Genomic DNA, 24,531 nt, shown 5'->3' on the forward strand with positions numbered 1-24,531 from the left:
AGACATGTCGCTCCTTTCCTCTGAAATACTTCAGGTACAAATCCTAATGGTGAGGATGCCATGTGCTTCTCTAAGGAGATGGGTGTTGCTATGATACTGTAATTGTCTAAGTGTAAATTACAGGGCCAGTTTCCTAAATAAGAGAGCATGAATATGTGGTGTCAGCCCAGGCCATGCCCCACCCCAACTCACACCCTGCCTTTGGCCACCCCCTTTGCAGATGCAGCCTCCAAACATGCAACCCAGGCCTTCTGTGACTGTCTGCGCGCAGAGCTGGAGCAGCACGGGGTCGCGGTGACTGTGCTCAGCCCTGGCTACATCCGCACCAACCTCTCCCTCAACGCCATCGCCGCCGATGGCTCCAGATATGGAGGTGAGGCTCCAGTTCCTCTTCTTTTATAAAAAGCTCTTATCTGATGATTGTTTGTTCACTCATCTTAATATATAAAAACCCTGGGTCCGTCACATCTGCAACGACCTGGAGGCTTGACCGTTCGCCAGGCTGTGCGCGTAGCAGGCAGGCCGGATAAACTGCTGACCTCTCGGAGAGAGAGGCAGGGCTGATCAGCAGTGGCAGTGGCTGCTGGCGAGGCCGGGAGAGAGAAGCAGTCAGACATCCCCCAAAGGGTCCCAGATTGGAGAGGGTGCAGGCTGGGCTGAGGGACACCTCCACCCCCCCCCCCCGCCCTCAGTGCATGAATTTCGTGCATCAGGCCTCTAGTTTGAATATAATTTTAAAAATGAAAACACACTGGGTGTTGGTCATATGCACTACCTACCAGGTAATCTTTTACCCCACACCACCCGCTGCAGCCATCGGGCAGGACTTGCCGGCTGGAGGGCAGCCCCAAGCTGAGATGCTACACTCTTCAGTGAACCCCTCTCAGTGCATTGACGGGAATCTAAAGTGAACAAACCTCAAGCAAACGATGGGTTGCTTGACCCAAGAGGTTCCCTACCCACAATGCTTGAGAAGTAACTGATTTCAGGGCACTCAAAGCAGTGAGCTTCTGGGGTGAGGTGGGTGCATCCCTCAAAACCTCCCTCTGGCTTCAGCCGAAGAGAGCTGAGCTGACCTGTCACCCCCAGTGGCCCAGCTGCGGCCCAGGATGCAGACTCAGGCAGCAGAGACCAGTGGTTGTGCCTCTCAGGTAGGCTGGCCCGTGGGGTGTGCTGCGGTGGGAGCCAGATCTGCTTCCCCCAGCGCGACAGGCCTGCTGGCCCCAAGCGCCCTCTGTGCTGCCTCCCTGGGTGTGCGCTCACCGGGCCTCCTGGCCCTGCGCGCTCCCCAGTTGGCCTGAGCCAAGACTGCCTGTGCCCTGGGACAGTGGCTCTCACTCAGAAGGCAAGACAGAGGCATAGACCCAGAGAGATTCATCTTTATATTACTTCTACTTAGAAGAATCTTTTTTAAAAACTCCCTCTGGAAATTTAAAATAAGCAACAATCAGAAACCTACCATTCTGTGTTAACAAAAGCACAATGAGAACAGATGCTGGAGGGAACGAACAAGCAGTTTCTAATGGTCTGTGACAGTGGCCTCCTCAGTGCCTGCCCACGGGTCCTAATTTTTTGGCAAAATTGTCAGATGACTAGGGAAGAAGGAACCAGTTACTGTTAACCAGCCTAACACCTAAACTCCCACAGCTGTCACTAACCCTAACCCTAACCCAACCCTAACCCTAACCCACCCCTAACCCTAACCCAACCCTAACCCTAATCCTAACCCAACCCTAACCCTAACCCTAACCCCAACCCCAACCCTAACCCTAACCCTAACCCTAACCCAGATTTCTTCCTGCTCCGTGTGCAGGGAGCACCTGACCCTTTAGTAGTGGGAGCGCATGTGGGCCAGGGCCTTCCCCCACTGGCTGGCCTCAGCAGCCGCCCGTGCTGACTGACGCTCACCTTCTGGAGTCATGGGTGCTTTCAAAGGTGCAGATTCTTGAGGTCGGGAAGCCCCTCCTTGGCTGTGGTGAGGGCCTGACTCTGACTCCATCTGGGCTGGTCCTGGGCACTGGCGGCTCCCCCTCCCTGTTCCATGTCCTGAGCCATGGAAGGGTCCTCCTGTCCTGGTGCAGGGGAGTTAGGATGGTGGGTGCCGCTGCCTCCTGACCCGATGGGAAAGCCGGAGAGCTAACGCACCACGGGCTGGTCCGTGCCAGCTCAGCCGGGAGGGTCTTGTGTTTCCAAGTTCATGGGTTTCTTTTGTCTACGTTAGTTATGGACGAGACCACAGCCCAGGGCCGAGTGCCTGCGGACGTGGCCCGAGATGTCCTGGCCGCCGTGGGGAAGAAGAAGAAGGACGTGGTCCTGGCCAGCCTGGTGCCTTCCCTGGCCATCTACCTGCGAACGCTGGCCCCCGCGCTCTTCTTCCGCCTCATGGCCTCGCGGGCCCGGAAGGAGCAGAAGCCCAAGGACTCCTAGTGCCACGCAGGCTGCTGTCCGGGTGCTTGTTCGGCCGGAGGCTGGAGGCACGCTTCCCCTGCAGAGCCCTGGCCGCCTGCTGGGCGAGACCGGCACACAGCAGCCACAGGCCCCCGCCACGAGGCCAGCCCTGAGGAGTAACGAGCTGGGTTTTAATGCTGAGAACATGAAATAAATGAGTGGACACACGAGCCCTAGTCCTCGAGGGCTAGATAACTGCGCCTCCTTCGGACCCAGCCTCCGCTGGCTCCCAGAGCGGGTTTCCATCTGGAAATCAGCAGACATCCTGACGTTGCCTCGGCCTCGCTGTCCACATCTGACTTGCCCAGGACCACTCGCTTAATGGTTTTGGCAGAGTCCACTTCCTGTCCCCAAGGGAGAAGCCTGTGTATCAGATGCCATCCTTCACACCCATCCCAGGGCCTGCAGTGTCCCCTTCAGCCCAGCCAGGGGCTAACGTGGCCGTCACTGACCTCCCAGATGGCACCAGCTCTAGGACCAGAAAAGGATTCCCATTTCCCTGCTGACCCCCCCTGCCCCCTCCCCCGCGTCCCCCACAGCCCTGCAGGACCAGGCGCCACTCCAAGGAGACGCACTAAGGAGACCACCATCTGTGGGGAAGGGACACGTGCTCCACGGGTCCTCTGGTGTGAGGTTTGGAATCTGGTCGCGGGTGGGGCTCTTTAAAAAACAAATTTTATTTTTTTTTATTTCAGAGAGAAAGGGGGAGGGAGAGAGATAGAAACACCAATGCTGAGAGAATCATTGATCTGCTACGTCCTGCAATTTACCCACTGGGGATCAAGCCCGCAACCCAGGCATGTGCCCTGACCGGGAATCAAACCGTGACCTCCTGGTGCATGTGCTGACGCTCAACCACTGAGCCACACCGGCCAGGCTGGGGGAAGCAGCCCGTTTGTTGGCTGTGATGGCTGAGAGGAGCCAGAGAGGGCACCTGTGTTAGACTTACTAACAATACATGGTGGAGGTTCCTTAGGTCAGCTTCATACCTCAAGTTTAGAAGGAAAGTTTCCCCTATTGAGCTGACAGTGGAAATGGTGGGTCTATTGGACTAAGTCCCCTAGCCCGTTACACTGTGACCTTACACGCCGTCCTAACTGGACCTATGGAGCTTGCAATTTAAGCAGCTACTCCCCAAATAAAATGGCCAGAGCAGCCTGTGATTTGGGTGTTCGAGGCTCTCAAGTTTCCTGGAAGTTGGGGGACAAGGAGTGGACAGACGTGGTGACCTATCCCAGCTCCCACATGCCCCAACATCCATCCTGGACCGATGGCTGGAACGTGGACGGATATAGACGCAACACATGGCTTCTCACTTCCTCAGAAACCATCTCCCTCCCTCCTGGCGTCCTTCCTGACCGTTCCCACGAGGAGAGTGGGCTAGAGACAGCAGTGGCGGCCATGCTGACGCGTGGCTGGTCAGACATACCAATGCCAGCATCCCTCAGGGCGGCAGCCAGGACGCCGTCTCTGGAGAGGGGATGAGAACAGCTCTCCCTGGACACTCCTTGGCTGGTACTGTCGGAAGGGTCCTGTCCGGGTGCTGTCCTTCCCTCTCCATTAAGTAAACGGCCAGCAGCTGGGGCCAGTGGGGTGCACTGCCCTCCGGGGGCTGCACGTTAGCAGTGCAGGCGCCCTCAGCAGCGGTGGTCTGTGTGGAGGTGGGTGGTTTGGGAGCAGCTGACAGTGGCCTCAGCTGTAGGCTGGGAAACAGCTTGGAGCAGACAAAAAGGGTCTCAACCTAGATAAGACACGGGAGTCATTGAAATATCACAATGTTTACTTGCCTAACACTCTTTTATTATTTTTAAAATATATTTTTATTGATTTCAGAGAGGGAGAGGGAGAGAAACATCAATGATGAGAATTATTGATGAGCTGCCTCCTGCACGCCTCATCCTGGAACCTGCAACCCGGGCATGCGCTCTGACCAGGAATCAAACCTCCTGGCTCATAGGTCGATGCTCAACCACTGAACCCTATGGGTTGAACTGCCTAACATTTTTTTTTTTTTTACTTACCCTGCTCACTGTTTAAGGCTTAATATAGAAACTTTGTATTCTACCGTATAAATAGAAAGTAATAGAACACAAACAAATCCATTAAACTAGCTGGGCCCACTGTCTGCCCAGCTCTCAGGCCGGCAGCGTCCGAGGTACCACAGGTGTGCTCGCTCCACAGGTGCTCTGGCCTCAGCGACTAGGAAGAGGACTGAAGGGCCAGTGGCTCAGGGCTCTCTGATGCCCAGGGGACACCTAAGCCCTCCGGGGCGCCCTCCCTGGAGAGCAGGTGGTAAAGGCGGGGCTGCTGGAGCTGTGACGGGGATGGCAGCGAGCACTTGCTAAGGGTGAGTGCACCCCGCACAAGAGCACCCCAGAGGGGAGCTGGGCCTTTGGCTCAAACCCACGTTTGAATGTCTGCCACCAGGGGTAGTGGTGTCCAGTTTCTCTCGTGCCCTTGAAGGTGGTTTTCCCATCTTTTATTCTTGACTTCAGATGGGTAGGTTGGAAAAGGACGATTCTGACTTAGTTCTGCCTTCAGATAAAGTTCAAAGACACGTTCCACTTCACAAGATTCTTGGTGTTTCACTGGTCCGAGGGTAAAGGCAAGCTGACCTGTGCTTTATGCCAAAATCAGAGGCTGAAAACAAAACCGAGTTTTTCCCGACAGGCTGTGCACACCTGTGCCGAGGGACAGCAGTTCGTGTGAGGTGCACCGAGCAGCACTGAGCAGAGAGTTTCCCTTCTCCCCCAGGGACCAGCTGCCGAACCAGACGTGCACACTGCTCTGGCGGGAGCTGACAGACGGGACCAAGGAGAGACCGTCCAAGCTTGCCGGGGTTTGCTCTTCCCTGAAATGGGAGTGAGGCGGGTAGTTAAAACCGGACTCAGGTACTAGGTCAACTGCATGACCTCGTCTCACACACACACACACACACACACACACGGACTCATGCCTGTGGGCTTGGCAGAGGCGGCCCACCTCACCTGGCCTCTACTTCCTCTCAGGTGGCAGCGACTTCGTTTCTTCAAGAGTGCTGTGGCCTGGAACGTGAGCATCACCCGTGTCAGCTGTGTCTGGGGGGACGGTGGCAGAATAGGTACGTCCGCACCAGCAGAGGCCGGACACCCCGGTGTGGGCGGTGGCTCTACGGCTCCTTCCCTGCCTGGGCACCGCTCAGCTAGTCTGTGTGCTCACTCCATGGACACCCGACAGCAATCACTGTTCCACGTCCCTGGCCTCCGTGTCTGGTGAGGGCTCCTGCTCAGCAGACCTGGGGTGGCACTGCTCGTCTGCGTCCGTCTGCCGCCCCGTGACATCTGATTTGCAGGCAGGGCCGGGGGCTCCCTGTCCAAACCTGGGCTATTGAGAAAGCACCTACCATCCCGCCCAGCAGGCTCGGGGCCAGCAGTCAGGCAGCCCAGTCGTTGCGGGCCTCGCACCGTGGAGCTGAGGGCTGTCTGGGACCACTGCCCACTGACCTGGGTCCGGTGACCAGACCACCATGGAAACGGCAGTGTTTACCCAACACCGTTTCTGGCCCCCGGCACTCAGCTGAGTCTTAGTGTCTCCAGGGCCCGTACAATTAAGGCAGCTTCTCAAGCTGGGTGGCCATGGGTTCCTTCTGTTTTGTTTTTGAATTTTTAAGAGTTTATCTGAACCAGACTGACAACACTGCCCAGGAGCAAGATCTCAGATGCTTGCCCCACCACGGGTCCCTTCCATCCTTAAGGCTCTGGGTCTCCCCTGGAAAAATGTCCATCACCCGAGGCCTCCGTCCAGATCGTCACTGCTCTCCAGTGGGACCTTCCAGATGGGCCTTACTCTCCGGAAGTGCCCCACAGCTCTTCACGGCCGGCCGGGAGCAGGTTAGGGAAACCGCCATTAAGGCAGGGCCCACCTTCTTGGAGGGATCATTTCCGTTCACGCAAAGGCTTAGAGGGAACGTGGGAGACGGCGCTCACAGGCCTTTCGGGGTGGGAGCAGCACAGGACTCGGCGCCGCGGAACAGGCCTGCTCAGGCCACGCCAGGAACAGCTTCAGTGCTTTCAACATGTGCAGGCATGAGCTTCTCGTGTCCTAAACCCACATCTGGGCAAGAGGTCAGACCCCAGTTCTCCACATGCACCAGGGACCCGGCGACTTCCAGGCCTGTCACCCCCCCCCCCCCCCCCCGCCCCATCCCTGCACGGCAGTGAGCAGTGCTGGCCTGGGAACCAGGCTGGGTGAGAGCGGAGATGGCGCTGGGTGGGTCTAGGCCTGCCCTGTTCAGGGCCTGCTCTAGTCACGTGCTGGCACAGGCTGCAGCCAGACGCAGGGCGGCCTCTGGTGCCCAGCCACGGGCCGACGGCAGCAGCTACCGGCACAGTCATGAAAAGCAAAGACACCTGGAGTTGAAATTCTCATCATTTTAATGGTCAATTGCTTCTGGTTGGCTCTGGAAGGTAGTTAAACAATCAACTTCAAGACCCCCACCCAGCGCGCACACACCCCTCAGCTTCCATCAACATTCCATGCCCAGTCAGGATCCACGGCCTCAGACTCCCTGTGGGCTGCGGAAATCCACAGCTTAGTGTGGCGAGTTGAAAAAACCCTTGGTACATTTGTGATCTGTGTTATTTTTAAAAATAACAACTATTAAACCAAACACCTTCCCGGGCTCTGTTGCCTCATGGAGCAAAAAATGTCCCTGCGCGACCTGCACCCTCGGCTGTCTCCGTGGGCCGGCGGCCTGCTCGCTCGGGCCGTGCGATCATACGGCGTAGAGCTCGTACACCTTCTTTACACAGTACACCAGGGCGGCGAGCGCTATCGTGTTGTGCAGTCTCTTTCTGTGCAAGTCGTCCTTCCGGACCAGCACCACGGGGGTGGAGGAGGTGAGTGTGTGCAGGGGCAGGCGGGACAGTTTATAGGCGTCGTACTCCACTTGGTACTTGCAGCAGGGGTCAAACTGCCAGGAGATGCCGTAGAGGGTGCAGCAGGCCAGGCTCAGCACGCCCGCGGGCAGGGAGATGTAGTGGGAGTAATCTAGGGGCAGAGCCAGGGGGGTGAAGAGGCAGGCGGTGCCGGCCAGCACGGTGGTCTTGTGCAGACAGTTGCCCACGGTGATCCAGCGAGCGGTCTCATCTCCGATGCGGGTGGGCTCGATCACGATGTACTTGTACTGGGCTTCCAGGGCCTGCTCCAGCTCATACTCAAACTGGTCCTGGGCGTTCTCCCCGTTGTAGATCTCGTGCACAATGTAACAGTCTGTGGCTGACAAGCTCACCCTTAGGAGGGAGAGGCAAGAAAAAGACAAGAGTTAGCTGGGAGCACTTGGGTGTCTTTGCTGAGACACGGAGGGGAAGGCACTGAAGCAGTCTGGCCTCAGCTCAGCCGAGAGCCTGTGCTCTTGAAAACACCACGTCTCACTGAAGTTTCCATCACCCTTAGAACCCAATATTCAAGATCATCAGTAAAGAACTGTTTTTCTGAAAGAATACAATAATGGAATATAAAAAGGTGCAGGAGTACCCTAACCTCTAAGATGACAACCTGCAGTATACACTGCGCCAGGCGGTTGGTCTACTGCAGTGGATGGACAGGTCTGAGTTAGCTGAGCTCCAAGGAAACAAGGATGAGGTCAGCCCCGAGTCGCATTAACACACCCAACACCGAAGCCCAAGGTCAGCAGGGGGAAGTCAGGGCGACCGCAGGACCTGAGGCAGATCCCACCAAACACCCTGCCCGTGCATGGCTCAAAACCAGTCACCTCTGGTCCGCTGGGCGACTGAGAACCAAACTCCTCTGACCCTTGTGGAAGGACACGCTGCACAAAGCCCCCTGGCCCTCCCCAGGCCAGCACCCCCAAGCACCCCAGCACACTGCTTAGCGAAACAAGCCCTTTGATTTAATCAGGAAAAGACACGTCTCAAGAACAACAGTGACTGACACTTAATGGACCTGGGAACCCACGCTGACCTGTAAGCCAGGACGGAACTGACTCACTCAGAGACCCACTCCCAGGGGCTGAGCTAATCTGACTCCCCCGGGACCAGGGAGAGGTCACAGGACCCTCAAAGTGGAGGCTTACGCATCCAGGCCAAAGGGCAGCAGGGAGGCAGTTTCTGGGTGCTCAGCCTGAGGGCCTCTCTACCACCAACTTCCCCCCCAGAGCACTCTTCCCACGCCCTGACGGGCACGCCTCCTCACAGACCTGCACACCTGGCGTTTGGAGTGGCTTGTTGGGCCTGGCCCGATCGTTCTGAATCTCCACACAGCTGTCCAGTACAGCCTCTTCTCTCCTAGCTCTGTTACCTGTTCATCTGCTCAGAGGCCTTCCTTAGCCCAGCCTCTGACAGGACACTGCTAGACACAGCTCTTGAGGCCAGAGCAAGTTGCTTAATCCATATTATTACCAGGCTTTGCAGAGCCACCTCATCACAAGCCTCAGTGAAAAGCAGCCCTTGGCCCTGGCCAGTCGGTTGGGCATTGTCCCAGGCACCGAAGGGTTGCTGGTTCTACTCCCAGTCAGGGCACATGCCTGGGTTTTCAGGCTCGATCCCTGGTGGGGGGTGTGCACGAAGCAGCTCATCAATGTTTTACTCTCACATAAATGTTTCTCTCCCTCTCTCTCTAAAAATCAATAAAAAATCTTAAAACAAAATGACAGCCCTAGCTGGTTTGGCTCAGTGGTTAGAAGTGTCGGCCCACAGACTCGGGTTTGATTCTGGTCATGTACCTCAGTTGCAGGTCTGATTCCCCGGCCCCGGTTGGGGCATGTGCAGGAGGCAACCAATTGATGTATCTCTCTCACATCAATGTTTCTCTCTGCACCCCCTGCCCTCGCCGGCTCCACTGTCTAAAAAAAAAAATTCAATGGAAAAAATATCCTCGGGTGAGGATAAACAACAATAAAATGTAAGTGATCATCCCCTAGAACTGGAGTTCAGCATGAAGGGAGTCTCAGGCCTCCTTCAAAGATGAAAGCAATTACATGGTAGGGCTGGTGGGAACGGGATTGTTAGGGGCAGACGCTAAGGAACAAGGACGAGATCAGAGAGACTACAGCGACGCCGGTCACTGCCCCAGGCGGGACTCGGCACCCGCACCACCCGCAGAGGAGGCTCTCCCTTAGGCTGGATGTCCCCTCTCCTGTGGCCGCGTCAGAAATGAGGAGGCACGTGCTGGGCTGGCAGTGCCACCAAGTCGGGGAGGAGCGCTGCTGAGAGGCCCGCATGCCTGGGCTCAGGACCAGGGAGCTCTTACCCTGAAAAGGCACCTGTCATTCAGCCTCCTCCTCCACTAAGTCACCAGCCTCATTCACCTGCCCTGGGGTCCGACAAGCCTCCTAAACATGGATGCTGCCAAGGCGCCTGCTGCGTGCCCGTGGCCGGGGCTGCCTTTCCGGTGCGGTGACGGACGTTCGGTAAGAACCCACCGGAAGTGCACGGTACGGGAAACGTCGGTTTTCCTCGGGAAGGCCTTTATGGAGCTTTTCCATCTGATTTTAATTCAGAGAGAGAAGCAAGAGGCCATTTCAATCATCACTCCCAGGCAGGCATCAGCACTGAAGGCGGCAAAGAAAACCTCCTCGGACCACCTGGACCAGGCTGCCGGTCCCAGTTCCTCGGTGGAGGACACTGGTTTCCAGGCGGATCACCCCGGCCCAAGACTTCCTTTATGTTCTCAAGTTCATTAGCCAAGAGAGACAGAGGGGAGAGACAAGAACAAGGGAATGGGGGTGGGTGGGGTGGGGGTGGGGAGGGGTGGTCAACCCATCCATGAAGAGGCAACACTGCAGTCAGCTGTGTGTCCTGCTAACTACCAGTGAGGCCCGGGACAGCGGCTGCTACTGGAATCCGAGGCGAGCTTTCTGGCCAGAGTCCTCTGGGACACTCAAAGCAAAATGCAGGTATCAAGGCTGCGATTACAGAATGCTCTTGACAAAGCCCAAAGCTACCTTAGTCACTCAGTGCCCTTCTGGACCCAGCAGATCAGAGCTATCCTGTTATGAAAAAACAACACCAACATGCTAGTGGGGACCACAGCACCTCGATATACTACTTCATTTGGAAACTCAGTGAGCAGATCCCACCCCCCCCCCCCCCCACGCTAACCGAGTCCTCCCCGGTCCTTCCCTGCGGCCCTGGCCTCTGTAAGCCCAGCTGGCACCCAGACCTTCCCGGGCCCGCCTTCCCAGCCATCCTGGGGGCTCTCCCGGGTTCCTCGGGCAGGAGTGGTAGGCAAGGTCCTCCCGTCATTTGTCACCACAATGAGTGTGTGTGGGTCCCAGAGCCTGGGGACGTGAGGCACGCCCACCGTCAGCCCAACAGCACAGGAGCGGCGCGCGCACCAGGCTCTGAGGAGCGTGTGGGCACGGTGCGCGCCTCGAGCACACGCCCTGCCAAAGCGCCCGCACGCCTACCGCCATCGCAAACCAGCTCTCACGGTGTGCAGACAAGAGCACAGCCACTGGAGTAACCTCCCGGCACCTTCACACCCGGCAGGCGCGGCCAGCCCGGCGGGCGGTGCCCACACACGGCCACGGCCAGAGACGCAGCAGTTCCTTCGTAAAGCAGAGCGGCCACACCCAGGGCAGCGAGGGATGTGTCCACTGGAAGGCATGGGATCTGGAGCCTAGAAGACTCCTCGGACCCCGATGTACAAAAAGGAAACAGCAAGGCTCAAAACAAACCCTGTGCCAGAGGCCACCCACCGAGCAGTCAGCACCGCCCCTTCCACCTGGGCTGTGGCAGCTGGACACCATCAGACCCTGCAAATGTAGCTTTTAAAACGTCCCCGATCACCAGATTCCATTCTGCATGGTGGGCACTTCAGAAACCTGGTGGCGAAGGATGCCCAGGAGAGTCATGTCCACAGCAGCCCAGCCACCCAGCGCCCCTGCCACACACACACACACACACACACACACACACACACAACGCGCGCGGCTTGGTTGTTTCAAGGAAAGCACCCAATCAGAAGGTTGCCTTGAACCATTCCAGCCAACCCCCATGAACCTAGCACACGAGAGCAGATTGCAGAAAAGCTCATGTGATCGCGGGGCTTCCTAGGAGACGGTATTTTAGCTTTTTATTGCAGTTGTGAAATATCACTAAGAGAGCGTCATAAAAAGAGTTCTAAAAAGAGAGAAAGCACTGATAATGGAAAAGTCTCTAAGAAAGAAAGTTAAGCGTCAGTTACACAGCAGTGTTTTTGGTATCCTGCCTTTAGTGTGTTTTTTAAACAGCATACATTTGCTTTTATATGCACAGGACCCTCCCGGACAGACAGACAAATACCTGAGGACTTCACTGGGGAGGGGACGGAAGCGCTTCAGGTAGTACTCACAGAGCGGGGCTGCTCTCCCAGGCGCCTCTCCCGGGCTGGCCTCCCAGCCTGCCGACAGCTTGGGGCAGCTCCCACCTATCTGAGCTCGGGCCGGGCTCTGGAACCTGCTCCTCCTCCACCTTCAACCAGTCATCGAGACCCGAGACCCCTCCTCCTCGGAGCCTGCTCCAGCTCGGGCAATGCGGGCACACTCACCAGGGAGCCCACAGACACCGCCTCCCACGACAGGGCGGCCACCAGGAGCGGCCACGAGGAGGGCCGCAGACAGACTCCGCTTCCCTGGCTCTCGGCCCGCGGTCGGCAAGCTCCTCAGTCACAGAGCCAAATACCAACAGGACAACGATTGAAGTTTCTTTTGAGAGCCAAATTTTTTAAACTTAAACTTCTTCTAACGCCACTTCTTCAAAATAGACTCGCCCAGGCCGTGGTATTTTGTGGAAGAGCCACACTCAAGGGCCAAAGAGCCGCATGTGGCTCGGGAGCCGCAGTTTGCCGACCACTGACCTAGGCCCTTCTTGGTCCCCTGACCCACTGCAAAGCCGATCTCAAAGGAATCTGGGGTTACCGAAGTAGTCACCAACATGGGGTCCCCAAATCTAGAAACACCTCCCCACAGTCAGAGCTGCACTGCTTGGCCCCCATCGATGTGCCGTCCTCCAGAGGGAAGGTGGAGAAGGAGGGGAGGGGGAGGGGGAGGGGAGGCAGAGCGAGCAGGTGCAGGCCAGGGGACATTTCACACTCAATCCGAAAGCAGGCGGATAAAGGGTGTGCCGTCAGGGTGTTTCTGTGCGCTGCCTGCGAAGAGGACAGACACCTCGGGAGCAAGGTGCCGCTGCCCGGGGGGGAGACACGTGGGCCAGGGTAATGCTCGTTTTCTGTTTCTCACGCTTAGTGGTGAGTACACAGGCTTATTAATTTTTAAAAATAGGGTAAAATACACAAAAAGTACTATCTTAACCACTTTTGATGTGCAGTTCAGTATCGGAAGGTACCTTCATATTGTGCAACCTGCCTCCAGAACCTTTTCATCTTGCAAAACTGAAACTCTGTCCCCATCCAACACTCCCACCCACCCCGCCACCCCCCTTCTGCTTATGGACGCGCCTGTCCTAGGCGCCGTGGGTGAGCGCAGTCACACGGTCTGTCCTCTGGTGACTGCTCACTTCACTTGGCACAATGTTTCCCAGGTTCCTCTGTCACACAGCGCGTGTCCGATTCCCTTCCTTTAAGGGTGAATAACATCCCAATGTATGTATAAACCACATTTTGTTTATCTCTCTGTCCACCAATGGACACTTTTCTTTCCACCTTCCAGCTGTTGTGAGTAATGCTGGGAACGTGGACGTAAAACTATGCTTGGGTCTCTGCTTTCACTCCCTGTGGACATATACCTGGAAATGGATTGTTGGGTGGTAGTCCTAGTTTCCTCTTCTGAGGAACCGCCATGCTGCTCCCCACAGCGGCGCGCCTGACCTCCTCAGCGCCAGTGCAGGGGCCTCCCCCGCCTCGCCCTCACGGTGTTTCACAGCAGCCCTCCTGCCGGCTGAGGGGGAGCTCACTGTGGATTTCATTTGCACTTGTTAAGATAACGGCTTTATTGAGAGAAAATTCACACCATGGGATTCACCCACTTAAGTGTACAATTCAACAGCTCAGCACTTTCACCCAGTTGTGCAATGACCACAATCAATTTTCGGACATTTCATCATCCTGAAGACCTGTCAATCCTCATTCCCCACCTCCCCGCCCCGGCAACATCCATCCACTGCTCGACTCTGCGGGCTGCCTGTCCTGGGCCCTCCGTGGACCTGCTTCGATCACTCAGCACCACGGTTTCAAGGATCATACGTGTGGTGGCTAGTTTAAGACTTGTCAGAAACATACTTCTGAAGTGTTTAATATCATTAAAAAAAACCCAAGACAAATGATATGGGGGCATCAAAGGTGCTATATACAAAAATGGTCAATAATGGTTTTGTTTGAATAGTGACATAGGTGATTCTTAACTTTTTCCTCATGCTTAGAATTCTGTATTAAAAAATATAAATATGTGCTTCTTTTATAATGGGAACATTATTATAAACATTTTCAGGGGAAAATATTGTTCAACAGCCCTGTATCCTTGGGGCGAAGAGACCAGAGAGCCACGGGCCCCCCAAACGCAGGGGAACAGGAGCAGCCCGCTGGGCGAGGCTGAGCACAGCAGCTTCCGTGCTGAGGTGTGTGCGGCCTCACCCCCAGTCCTCAGCGAGGAGGAGATCCCAGCTCCCTGTTTCACGCAAGCCAGCACCGCCACGCTGTCCTGTCCTGGCAACGCTAGAACCAGAGCCAAATACACAGAGTGGACGCGCGTGCTGTAGACCATTTCCCAGCGGGCCCTGGGCTCACAGGCAGGACTGAGGTGTGAGCTCCCTCCGAACTACGAAAGGCTGTTGGTTCTGAGTTCCCTGAAAGCAGAGGCAGGATTTCCCCAGCATCCCAGCCCTGGGCCTGGATGTGACAGGCATGAGCAGAAGTGCGTCTGAAATGAGTGACGGAGAAAAACAACTCCAGTCAGTAAGGGAACGGGTGGCTGAAAATTCAACCAGGTCCATATTCACGTTGCTTTCTCCGTAAGAAGCACGTGGTCACCGGTCACCCATGATACGTGAGGTGCTGGATTCTACCTCTACCCCCAAGTCTAGGAAAACCACTGTTGGCTAACCAAAAATTGCTTCCTCCAGAGCCAAAGAAAGCAGACAATGCTACGCTGTGGATTTCAGGGCCAGCTGGGACAAAAAGGCACAGACATGCAGCCCCAGTATTGAGGACAGTTCCAAATCGGACAAGGAACTTCCTCCACGGGGCCCCGGGACCTGCACCTCCACGTGCAGGAGAACGCCGCCCTCTGTGCTCGGTAACAGCAGCCGCTGCTCTGAGAACAAGAACACCGCGCATCGAGGGTGGGAATCGAGAGGCCCGCATTCAAGTTCCCTCCCAGCCGCTCCCTGGCTGTGTGTCCAAAGGCAACCCCCCGGCTGCTCGGAGCCAGCTTTGCGGGCCAAGTGGGTAAAGGCCCCGCTCTCCAGGGGCGGCAGCAGAGGGGGGGGGGGGGCTGGGCGTCCAAACCAGTGACCGCCGAGAAGCACCCCCCATGTTTGCACTGAGTAAAATTAGAGCGTTCAGTCCTCAGACACACGAGCCACACTTCAAACGCTTTCAAGTCACAGTGGCTAATGGCTGCCCTAACCAACAGCCCCGAGTAAAGGCTGTTAGGACTACTAAGTGGTTCTGGGCTTTCCCAAGAACCTGGGCCCGCATGGCTGCTGCTGGCACCAGGGACAGAACCCCGTGGCAGCTGGAGGGTCCCGTGTGTTCACTCTGTGGAGCCCTTCCCCGCCCCTCCCACTATCCTCACTCACTGAGGTGCATGCAGATGCGCACACGCACACACACGCACACACACACGCACACAGAGGCTTGGGGCAGAGAAGCCAAACTCAGCCTTCTTCTCACCTCCCTGGACATAAGATCATTCCTCTCTTCAGAAAGTTGGGCCTGAACTGGAATGCAGCCTAACAAGTTACTACAGCTGGAAATCCAGGTTGCTCAAATGAATCAAGTGAAACAAATTTATGCATAAGAGGATGCACCCCAGCAGACCCTAACCCACAATGCCCAACTTCTGGGATCAGAAAGTATGGCCAGCTATGCACAACTCCACCTCCGGTGGCCAGCTGGACGGGACCCACCACCCTCCTGGCTGCACATGTACAGACATGGGTGCAGATGCTGTGTGCACAGCTCATCGGGACCAGGAGGAAACCAACTTTCAACCACACACCAGAGCCGTAATGGGAGTCTCTCAGGAGAAATAAACCCCTGAGGTTCTTCAGTGCTAAGGAAAGGAGCCGATCAGAATGAGGGCATGTGCCCCGCCACGCGGCACACGGGCCTTCTCTGCGGCTGGACTGGGAACTAAACCCTCCACAGCCATCCAGAGCCACATCCGTCTGATTCACAGATTACAGGGGAGCTGTCAACAGATCAAGTACCAGGAACAGAGCGTGAAAGACATGCAAGGAACCCCCCGAACGGGCTGCCTGAAAATGCTGCACAACCAGGGGAGGGCCAGGACGCAAAAGGTGATTTCACCCTAAAACCCGGGCATTTGCTTCAGCGGGCCTGGCCCTCGGGACGCCGCAGGCCTGCGAACAGCGCTGCCGCCCCAAATCATGTTCGGCATCAGATCAAACACACCTCAGGATAAACACAGGAACTGAGAGCATAGCTGTACTCACATTCCAACAAGCACGGAGAACTCAGGGTGCGCAGGGCCCCGAGAGAATGAAGACAAGGAGCCCGAGGGGACAGGCGGGGCCGTCTGTGAGCTGATCCGGGCTGGCGCCCAAGTGGCAGAGCACACAGGTACCTGCACTGTGCCTTCCTAGGTGGGCACGTGTCTCAGAGACGTCGACAGGCCAAGTGGCAGTCTGTTTCGTGTGCTGAATTCTGGACAAGAATTCAGGTTACAGCTCAGAGTCTGATGTTCTTCATTACAAACACTGTTGATTTCCTAGATTTAATGGAGTGGAGAGAAAAATCAACATGCAAGCAGCTTTCATTTTGCTCTTTCCACCCTCTCCTAGTTCAGTCTAGACCAGCAGGGTCCTGGCGCCAGGACTTCCTGCACCGATGCCTATGTTCTGTCTCTATCCACGACACAGTCACAGCCACAGGTGGCTGCCGGCACCTGAAATGTGACTAGTGTGACTGGGGAGCTGAATTTTTCATTTTACTTAATTTTAATCAATTTAAATGTAACTGCTACATGTGACTAGTGGCTACTGCAGTAACACAGTTCTAGACTCAAGAACCAGGTAAAGCAAGAATCCATATACTGTGTATCCCAAACTCGACCATCTGACGACAGAAATTCTCATGGACAATTTGGCACTGGAGCCTTTAAATACAAGGCATCCTGTGGACTCTGCAGCCACTAGAAAGTTTGCCCAAAGCATTGCGCTGCTCCAACCCGTGCACCAAACAAGACAGTTTCCTCCAGTTTCAGCATAAAGCAGATTCCAACCAGGTTTGTGCAGCAACTCAGGAAGTGGTCTTACAACGTGGAGCTGAGGTTTGAATCAGCACAAATGTGACAGGGAGCAACGTCCTTTAGGAGAGCAGTCAACAGCCACATTTCAGTTATAAGAGCCAATAATACACGTGGGCCTCATAATCTACGGTGCCTGCCAATCCACTAATCCAGCCTGCCCCACCCAGTCTGCCCACCCACACAGGCAGGAACGGAGGTCTGCCCAGGAGCCAGCGAGCTGGCAGGGGCCAGGGTGTGTGGGAGGGTTATGTTTCCATTCCTTGCTCACATGGGACACTGAGGGAAACCAGGTCCCCAGCGAGGGCCTCACAGCCAAGGCAAATGAAGTCCCCATGTCCTCCCACCCGCACCTCCACCACGTCACCTGGAAGGCAGGTGGCGCAAACAGAGGGTCCCCCTCCACTAGTGCATTATATAGAAGGAGAGCTGGTGTCCCCCAAACCCCCAAACCAGATGCCCATTGCTGGCTAGCACATCTGCATGTGCGAGCAGAGCCTTCCGTTCCAGGCCAAAGGTTGCAATCTGACACCTAAGGAGACCAGGCAGGTAGCTGCAGTGAGTCAAAGTGTCAGGTGAAGAATGATGGATGAACTAGAAAGCACCAGGGACAGAACCCCGTGACCTGACCAAAAAAGTCGGCCCCTACTCAGCTTTCCAAGTGGAGGGGTGTGTGTGTGTGTGTGTGTGTGTGTGTGTGTGTGTGTGTGTGAGTGAGTGAAATCCCTCAATCTGAAAGTGCTGGCAACTAATCTAAATTCTTTTAAAGACAGAGGGCCTATAATCAAGGAATGGATTTAGTTTATAGGCTGCTGGTTTGCAAACTCAGTTTTGAATTGATTGTCTCAAATCAAGGAGAAAAAAATCCCCAATATCTCATTTATTTTCTTTTAATGGTGTGTGTGTGTGTTTTTAATTGATTTCAGAGAGAGGGAGAGGGAGAGTTAGAAACATCAAAGATGAGAGAGAATCACTTATCAGCTGCCTCCTGCATGCCTCACACTGGGGATCAAGCCACAACCCCAGCATGTGCCCTGACTGGGAATCCTCCGGTTCCTGGATCCATGCTCAACCACAGCCACACCGGCTGGGCCCCAATATCTAATTTCTTAGGTCGGTTAAAGCTTAACAGCCCCTGCCTGGGGCATCCCAATATGGCCCCTTCAGCTGTTTTTATCCAGTAAGGAGAAATGCCTTTCTCTCTGATACTCTTAAAGTTTTCTAAACAGGTTATTTCCTATTACTAAAGGATTAATGTTTGCATTAAAGACCTTGAAAATGTTTCCTAGTTTTTAAGACGATTGGAAAAATCCTCGAGGTCACTTCTTTCTATGTCTGATCTAAGAAATACAAGGTCGGAGTTGGGGAAAACAAAAATATATCTGCTTGCCATTCACTGCTTTTCCAAGAACCAGGAAACGCAGAACCCGTGACACTGGATCTCCTGAGCTCGGGAATAGAAGGCAAGCTGCAGGCCGTCTACCCCAGGGCCGGCGAGGCTGGGCGCCCGCGATGGGCGGTGGACGGAGTGGCCCAGAGAACAGGCATCGCAGGAGGGGAGCTGAGACAGCGGTGAGGGAGGGAACTCTTCTCGACACTCCGCACCCACAGACAAGACCGGTAAACAAGACAACTTTCCTCCGGCGGGCGGCGCGGTGCCCCTCCCGCCCAGCGGGGCCGGGCCGGTCGACCCAGGCGCCCCCGCCGAGGCCCGTGCACATCCTCCCTTCCCGCGGCTCCGGCGGCGGCCGCTTCCAGAGGCAGGAACTGCCCGTCCAGCGCGGCACCCGCTCCAGCCCCCCCTCCAGAAACCAGCTCTCCGAACGGAGGTCCTCGGAGGAAGGCACGCTCCCAGCTCCCGCCCCGCGCCATTCATTGGGAAAGGTCACTGTAAAGGACTTCCACCGCCGGCGCCCGCGGAAACCACCCGGAGCGGTCCGAGTCCCCTCCCGGGGCGGCGGCGGCCCGAGGCCCGAGGCCCCTGGGGAGGGCGGTGGCCGCCGGCCACGGAGCGGACCGCGTCCCCCCGCTGCGCCCTCCCTCGGAGTCCGTCCCCGCCACGTCAGGGCCGCAGCCGGGAGGCGAGCGTGGCCGGCGGGACGGGATCCGGACGCCGCTCGGCCCGCGGGCAGCAGGCGGGCTCCTAGGGCCTGCGCGGCCCGGCCCGGCCCGGCCTCGCTCCGGATCCCGAGCCCCCGCGGAGGCCGCTTCGGCACGGCTCCCACGCGGCAGCGGGTCGGCCTGCACCGGAGCCCCGCGTGCCCGGCGGAGGAACGGGAGGGAGGTGGGAGCGAAGGGGGCGCCCGGGGACGAGGGCAGGGACGGCGCTGCAGCCACAGGCGGCCTCGCTGGCCACGCGCCCTGCGCCTCAAGCCGGGGCAGCCGCCAGCGCCGGGCTCACCTCTCTCGGGCGCCTCCGCTGCCCGGGCCCAGGCGCCTCCGTCCCCACGCGGCCATCTTGCAGACTCTGGGCTCGCGGACGCCTCGCGCGGGGGCCTGGGTGGCGCGCGGGCCGACGGGAGGTGTAGTCCGGACCGCAGCCCGGGACGGCGCGGGAGGCGGGGTTGAGCCGCCCCGGACTACAATGCCCACAATGCACCGTGCCGGCAGCCCCCGCCCCGCGTCGCTTGGGAAAGGTGGTCCTTGCTGCGGGCGGGTGAAGCGTCGGCCTCGGCAGAGTGCGGATGGGCGCCTCCTTAGAGATCGGGGTTCTCCAAGTTCGCTGCCTGGGAATCAGGCCCCACCCGCTCCGACGTCCCGGGGTTTCGGGAGCGGGAGCTGTGGGGGGCGCCCGGCTTCTCTGCCCCCCGCTTTCTGGCGGGCCCGGCGTCTCGCTCCCTCCGCGAGCGGCCCTCCTGCCTTTCCCGGCCGCCTGACCGTTAAGGTCACCGGGCGGGAGGCGCTGCTCCTCCCGCTTCAGCCCCCAAGTTACCTGGGTTCGGGGATCCTTTGGAGACCCGGCGGCGGGGTGCCTGCCGCACGGAGGTGCCTGCTCGCAGGTGTGGGAAGAGACGGCCCGCAAAGGAGGAGCTCCGCCCTGGTCCCTGCGTGGAGGAACCGGCTCTGCCTGGAGAAAAGCCCACTCAGGGCCGCAGGGCCCCTCAGCCGCCGCACCCCCACGGCCGCGATCTCAGATTTTGGTCTGAAAGCACCTGCCGAGGGGACCATCCACCTGATGGCGGTAGTTGTGACGAGCTGGTTGTTAATCACAGGAGGAGCAAAGGGAAGGCCCCACACTGCAGGCCTGGCATGTGCAAGGTGACCAGACCTCCGCTTTGGGGGACAGTCCCGATTTTTAACAGTTTGTCCCGCGTCCGGCGGCGTTTTAAAAAGTCCCGGTTTTTGGAAAGAATGCACGACAAGCTAGGGAACGGCGGGAGAACGGGAAGGGAATATACGGTTTTCAGCGGCCATGTGGCTATTTAGCCAGGATATGAGTTTTATATTATTTTTGTTAATTCTATAATGTTAAACTTTAATAATAACAAATAATTGTTGAGAACTGATTATCGAGAACTGCTTATCAAAGTTCGCATTGTTGATCAGTTGTTAGAATTCGACCACCATTGTGTGGACTTAATGAACAATGGCATTTTTTGGGATTGGCAACGATGAAAACATTTTGTAACTGTCTCTCGGACGATACACATCGTACTGCGTGCTAGTAAGCTAGTTAAACAAGTGATGTCATTACAAATCAGCTATTCAGATAATTTAGGTAAGTAATTTATTTATTTATTTCATAAATTCATAAATTTCCTTGAATTTAGCAGACAGTACTCGTATTATTTATATTTTATAGTGGCGGCAAAAAGTCTAGCGCCGGCCTTGAAAGTGACACTTACGACTTACGTTACAGCAAATTCAGAGGAAAAATAATACAAGTTAGTATTGTTATTATTTAGAAAGAAATATAGGATTAAAATAATTTTTAAAATATAGTTACTTTATAACAATCAAATTAATTTATAAACTAACAATAAAATATGTTCATGTAGTTATGTACCTACTTACTGTGTTTTTAAGCAATATGTACATAATAATTTATAATATAATTTTAAATTATTTTTTTTAGATTTTTAACATAATGAGTAAGAAAAGAGGATGCAAATCCAACGATGATCTAAGAAGTGAATTTCCTTTTATTAAAAAAAACAAAAGCGATTACAATATAGACCAAATTTTTAATCAAGAACCGACTCCCCCCCCACCCACCCACCCCCCTCCTGCCCGAAACCGGTTTGGCTCAGTGGATAGAGCGTCGGCCTGCGGACTCAAGGGTCCCAGGTTCGATTCCGGTCAAGGGCATGTACCTTGGTTGCGGGCACATCCCCAGTAGAGGGTGTGCAAGAGGCAGCTGCTGATCGATGTTTCTCTCTCATCGATGTTTCTAACTCTCTATCCATCTCCCTTCCTCTCTGTAAAAAAACAATAAAATATATTTAAAAAAAAAAAAAAAAGAACACCCCCCCCCACACACACCCGTCAATGGTGTCCCGCTTTACCAATGTTAAAATCTGGTCACCTTAGTCATTTGGGCAACTTCATCAGGAAGCTGCAACTTCACACCCCCAGGAAGGGAAGATGGGCGCATGCCCAGTAAAGTTGGGGTGACTGGAGAGGGTACTTGTCTGTCAATCATACCTGGGGATGGGAATGGTTGGCCAAAATGGGCGTGGCCACTGCTAGCTCAGTGGCTTAAACAGAAGTTCGCTCTCTTATTGCTCTTCCCTCTTGGGCTCTTGTTGCTCCAGGCGTGTTCTCCTGCATTTGCCTGCATGGCCCACAGCCCGCGGACCCCACGCACAATGGACTGAAGGACCGCAGCGGCCCATGCTGTGTTGGACTATGTGACTATGGACCGGAAACTCTGGACTCGCTCTGATTTCAGCTCTACTGAAACCCCAGCTACCCTTCTAAGACTGGACTGAGGGAAACCGAGGGGGTCATTCCACAGAAATAAAGCTTTCTCCATCTCACACCCTCCCATGGGGCCTCTGGAAATGCTTATCCAGGGGCACCCCAAGAGCCCCACTTCCACCAGCAACCGGGGAGACAAGTCCCTCTCCTACTGTAATAATGGGAACCTGTGCCGAACCCGGCGCTTTCCTACCTGGACGCTGTTGGAGAGTCAGGATGAACCAAAGGAACCCAGTGATTGCTAGGGACTTCTGGGCTAATTTTGGGGGGAATCCTTTGCAGGTTTTGAACTTCTAGCCCCTCTCCTGCTTTCCCTGGGCAATATTGCTAGACATTAATTGGTTTCATAAGTATTTGAGCAACTCAGGCCTAAATCTCCAGATTCAGAGACAGGAAGAAGCGCAGCGCCTGCTCTCAGCACCCAAGTGTGGGAGAACTCAGCCAGCAGGGCGGGAGGGCCATCGGGTGTGGATGCAACTCACCATGAGGACGGCTGGGTTTCCTTCCGGCTCATGTTCTACAATAGTTTAAATGCTTGACAGTCTCTCAGTTCCTCATTACCTACACAATGAAATTTAAGCTCAGCACAATCTAGAAACTCCTCCATAGTTTAGATGTTGCTTACCTCTCCAGCATCAACTGCCCCTCTTACCTGCCTGAAACTTAGCAGGCTGGCCACTGCAGAGGGCTCGTAGGGCTCCAGACGGTTGGTGCTTTGCCTAAACACCTCTCACTCAGTCAGCTATGCTTGACCAGCGATCTTCAGCCGCAGCATTTTCTTTTTAATCCTCACCCAGGGATATTTTTCCATTGATATTTAGAGAGGGAAAGACAGAGAAATATCGATGTGAGAGAAACATATAGATAGGTTGCCTCCTGTATGTGCCCTAACCAGGGCCCGGGCTGGGGAGGAGCCTGTAACCGAGGGATGTGCTGTTGACTGCAATAGAACCTGGGACCCTTTAGTCTGCAGGCTGACGCTCTATGCACTGAGTTAAACCAATACCTGACAGTTGAGTCAGGGACCCTGACCTCTTTTCTCTGAGATTGTCTGTAGACAGTGCCTGGGAAGGCACATGGGCATTTCTTTAATTATTGTCAGCTGAACCCAAGGCGACAGGCAAAGCCGCGTCTTGGATACGCATTTACCAAAAAGGCCGATGTGTTCTCAGCACTGACTCTTACCTTTGCCCAGGTGTCCGGTAATGGGACTTTGATATGTAAATCCAGTCAAGCACCAGGAATGCCCAGGCCTACTCAAGAATGCAAGTAATCTCCTTTGTCTTGACCTTTGGTGAAACTTCCTGGTATTTGGGATATAAAATAAACTCGATAGATTGGCTCTGGGTCATCATCTCTCCAGCAGAAGAGGGCAGCAGTCTCACTCGGTTCCCAGCTTTTTCCTTCCATTTTGTGTCTTGTCTCTTTTATTTCTCAATCCCCAGCTGCCTCTACTCAAAACCGGTTCATCTCTTTTTGTGCTGGACACGGAAAAGAGAGACCCCGCCATAATTGTCAAATAAGAAAATGTCAACATCCAACACAACAATAGCCTCTGTGTGAATGCCTTGTCTAAATATATAGGTCATATAATAGAATTGCACCTTATTGATCATGTCACGTAATAAGGTTGCTTCTGATTAGTTAATTTTGGGTACTGAGGTCCTTATATACAAGTATAGACAGCTGAGTTTTTTTTAAAAATCACTTTGGAGCAAAAAGGATTTTGTAAATCAAAAGTACACCTTTTTTTGGTCAGATTGGGGGAAAAAATTTTTTTTGGTGTGCTGCAGAATTTTAGTGATTACGTGCCATGAGATGAAGAAGATGGACTATCGCTGTTGCTAGATCTCAGGCCTGTCTCAGAGAACACACCTGTTCTCCTGCAGGGTGTTCTAGAGGGCACTGGACAGTTACCCTGCTGCGTGTCACTCCCTGCAGGTCTGGTTTTCGCTGGGCTGGTGTGATGAAGAGTGTTCTTAGGGATTCGAGAACAGCTGGGCTGGAAGTCTGACGCCACACTGACCTGGGGCTGCTTTCCCACACGCTCCGTGTTGGCAGCAGGAGGCTGGGGTCCGCACCTCTCCTCGGGGACTGCTCTGAGCGTGACCGGATGGTGACACATGTCTGGGACTCAGCGCAGCACACAAGGCAGCAGTGAAAACTTGTCAATGCAAACCCTGTTCTAAACAGTTTGTTATTTACCTGGATCTTCACAACAACCCTCCGAAGGCGGTGCGGTTATCACCAACATTCTCATTTTGCAAATAAGGAAGCCAAGTTCCAGGGGACACGAGTGCCTTGCCAAGGTCGGATGCCAGTCAGGACCAGCACAGGATTTGAACCCAAGCCGTCTGGTTCTAGAGATTCCAATATGCTACGGTGCCTCAGGAAGAGCCGGGAAATGCCATTGTTCTGCTAAAGAGGACGGGTCCCAGGCCAATGTCTAGCACACTGCGGAAATGTAAGTCCTCAAACAACAGTGGGCCTGGGATGGTTTTCCCCTCGCCTGTGCTCTTGCACTTAACCGCTAACATGCCATCTGCTTCCGGTCTCCTGACATGAACTGAGACCTCCAGAATGTTGCCTCTTGATCACTGTTAGGGCTCACCTTCTGGAATGTTTACAGGCTGGTTCTCAGCATGTAGTAACCGCACCCACGAGGGCAGGATCTGAACCGTGGACACTGGGCTCCCATGGGCTCCTGCGCAGTGGCGTCTCCTGGCGAGGCCCCTGAC

At 55.1% G+C, this 24,531-nt stretch overlaps 2 protein-coding genes and 1 long non-coding RNA gene across 5 annotated transcripts in view; 2 read left to right on the forward strand and 1 right to left on the reverse strand.

The window, feature by feature from the left end:
• The window catches only part of DHRS7B (dehydrogenase/reductase 7B), a 61,483-nt gene extending 57,918 nt beyond the window's left edge, over positions 1-3,565 (forward strand). The window contains exons 6-7 of the mRNA XM_079797395.1: positions 221-373; positions 2,222-3,565. Coding sequence (XP_079653521.1) covers positions 221-373; positions 2,222-2,427 — 359 coding nt within the window. The 3' untranslated portion in view covers positions 2,428-3,565. The remainder of the gene's footprint in view (positions 1-220; positions 374-2,221) is intronic.
• Positions 3,566-6,854: 3,289 nt separating this feature from the next.
• Positions 6,855-19,474, reverse strand: TMEM11 (transmembrane protein 11). 3 transcript variants are annotated; one of them, XM_079797412.1, is made up of 3 exons: positions 19,275-19,401; positions 16,062-16,336; positions 6,856-7,718 (listed from the first exon to the last, which is right to left on the reverse strand). In XM_079797412.1, coding segments are annotated over exons 2-3 (519 nt in total). In that variant the 5' UTR covers positions 16,064-16,336; positions 19,275-19,401; the 3' UTR covers positions 6,856-7,201. The 3 variants fall into 3 exon arrangements, with proteins under 3 accessions (XP_079653537.1, XP_079653538.1, XP_079653539.1); XM_079797413.1 differs by lacking the exon at positions 19,275-19,401 and adding an exon at positions 18,264-19,254; XM_079797411.1 differs by lacking the exon at positions 16,062-16,336 and having other exon boundaries at positions 6,855-7,718; positions 19,275-19,474.
• A 976-nt stretch (positions 19,475-20,450) lies between these two features.
• On the forward strand, positions 20,451-23,135 carry LOC307114709. The gene is made up of 2 exons (XR_013815037.1): positions 20,451-20,591; positions 21,628-23,135. It is a non-coding gene; the product is annotated as an uncharacterized lncRNA (long non-coding RNA).
• The last annotated feature ends 1,396 nt before the right edge of the window (positions 23,136-24,531 follow it).

The sequence above is a fragment of the Cnephaeus nilssonii genome, assembly GCF_951640355.1.
Source record: "Cnephaeus nilssonii genome assembly, chromosome: 19".
NCBI classification, from domain to species: domain Eukaryota; kingdom Metazoa; phylum Chordata; class Mammalia; order Chiroptera; family Vespertilionidae; genus Cnephaeus; species Cnephaeus nilssonii.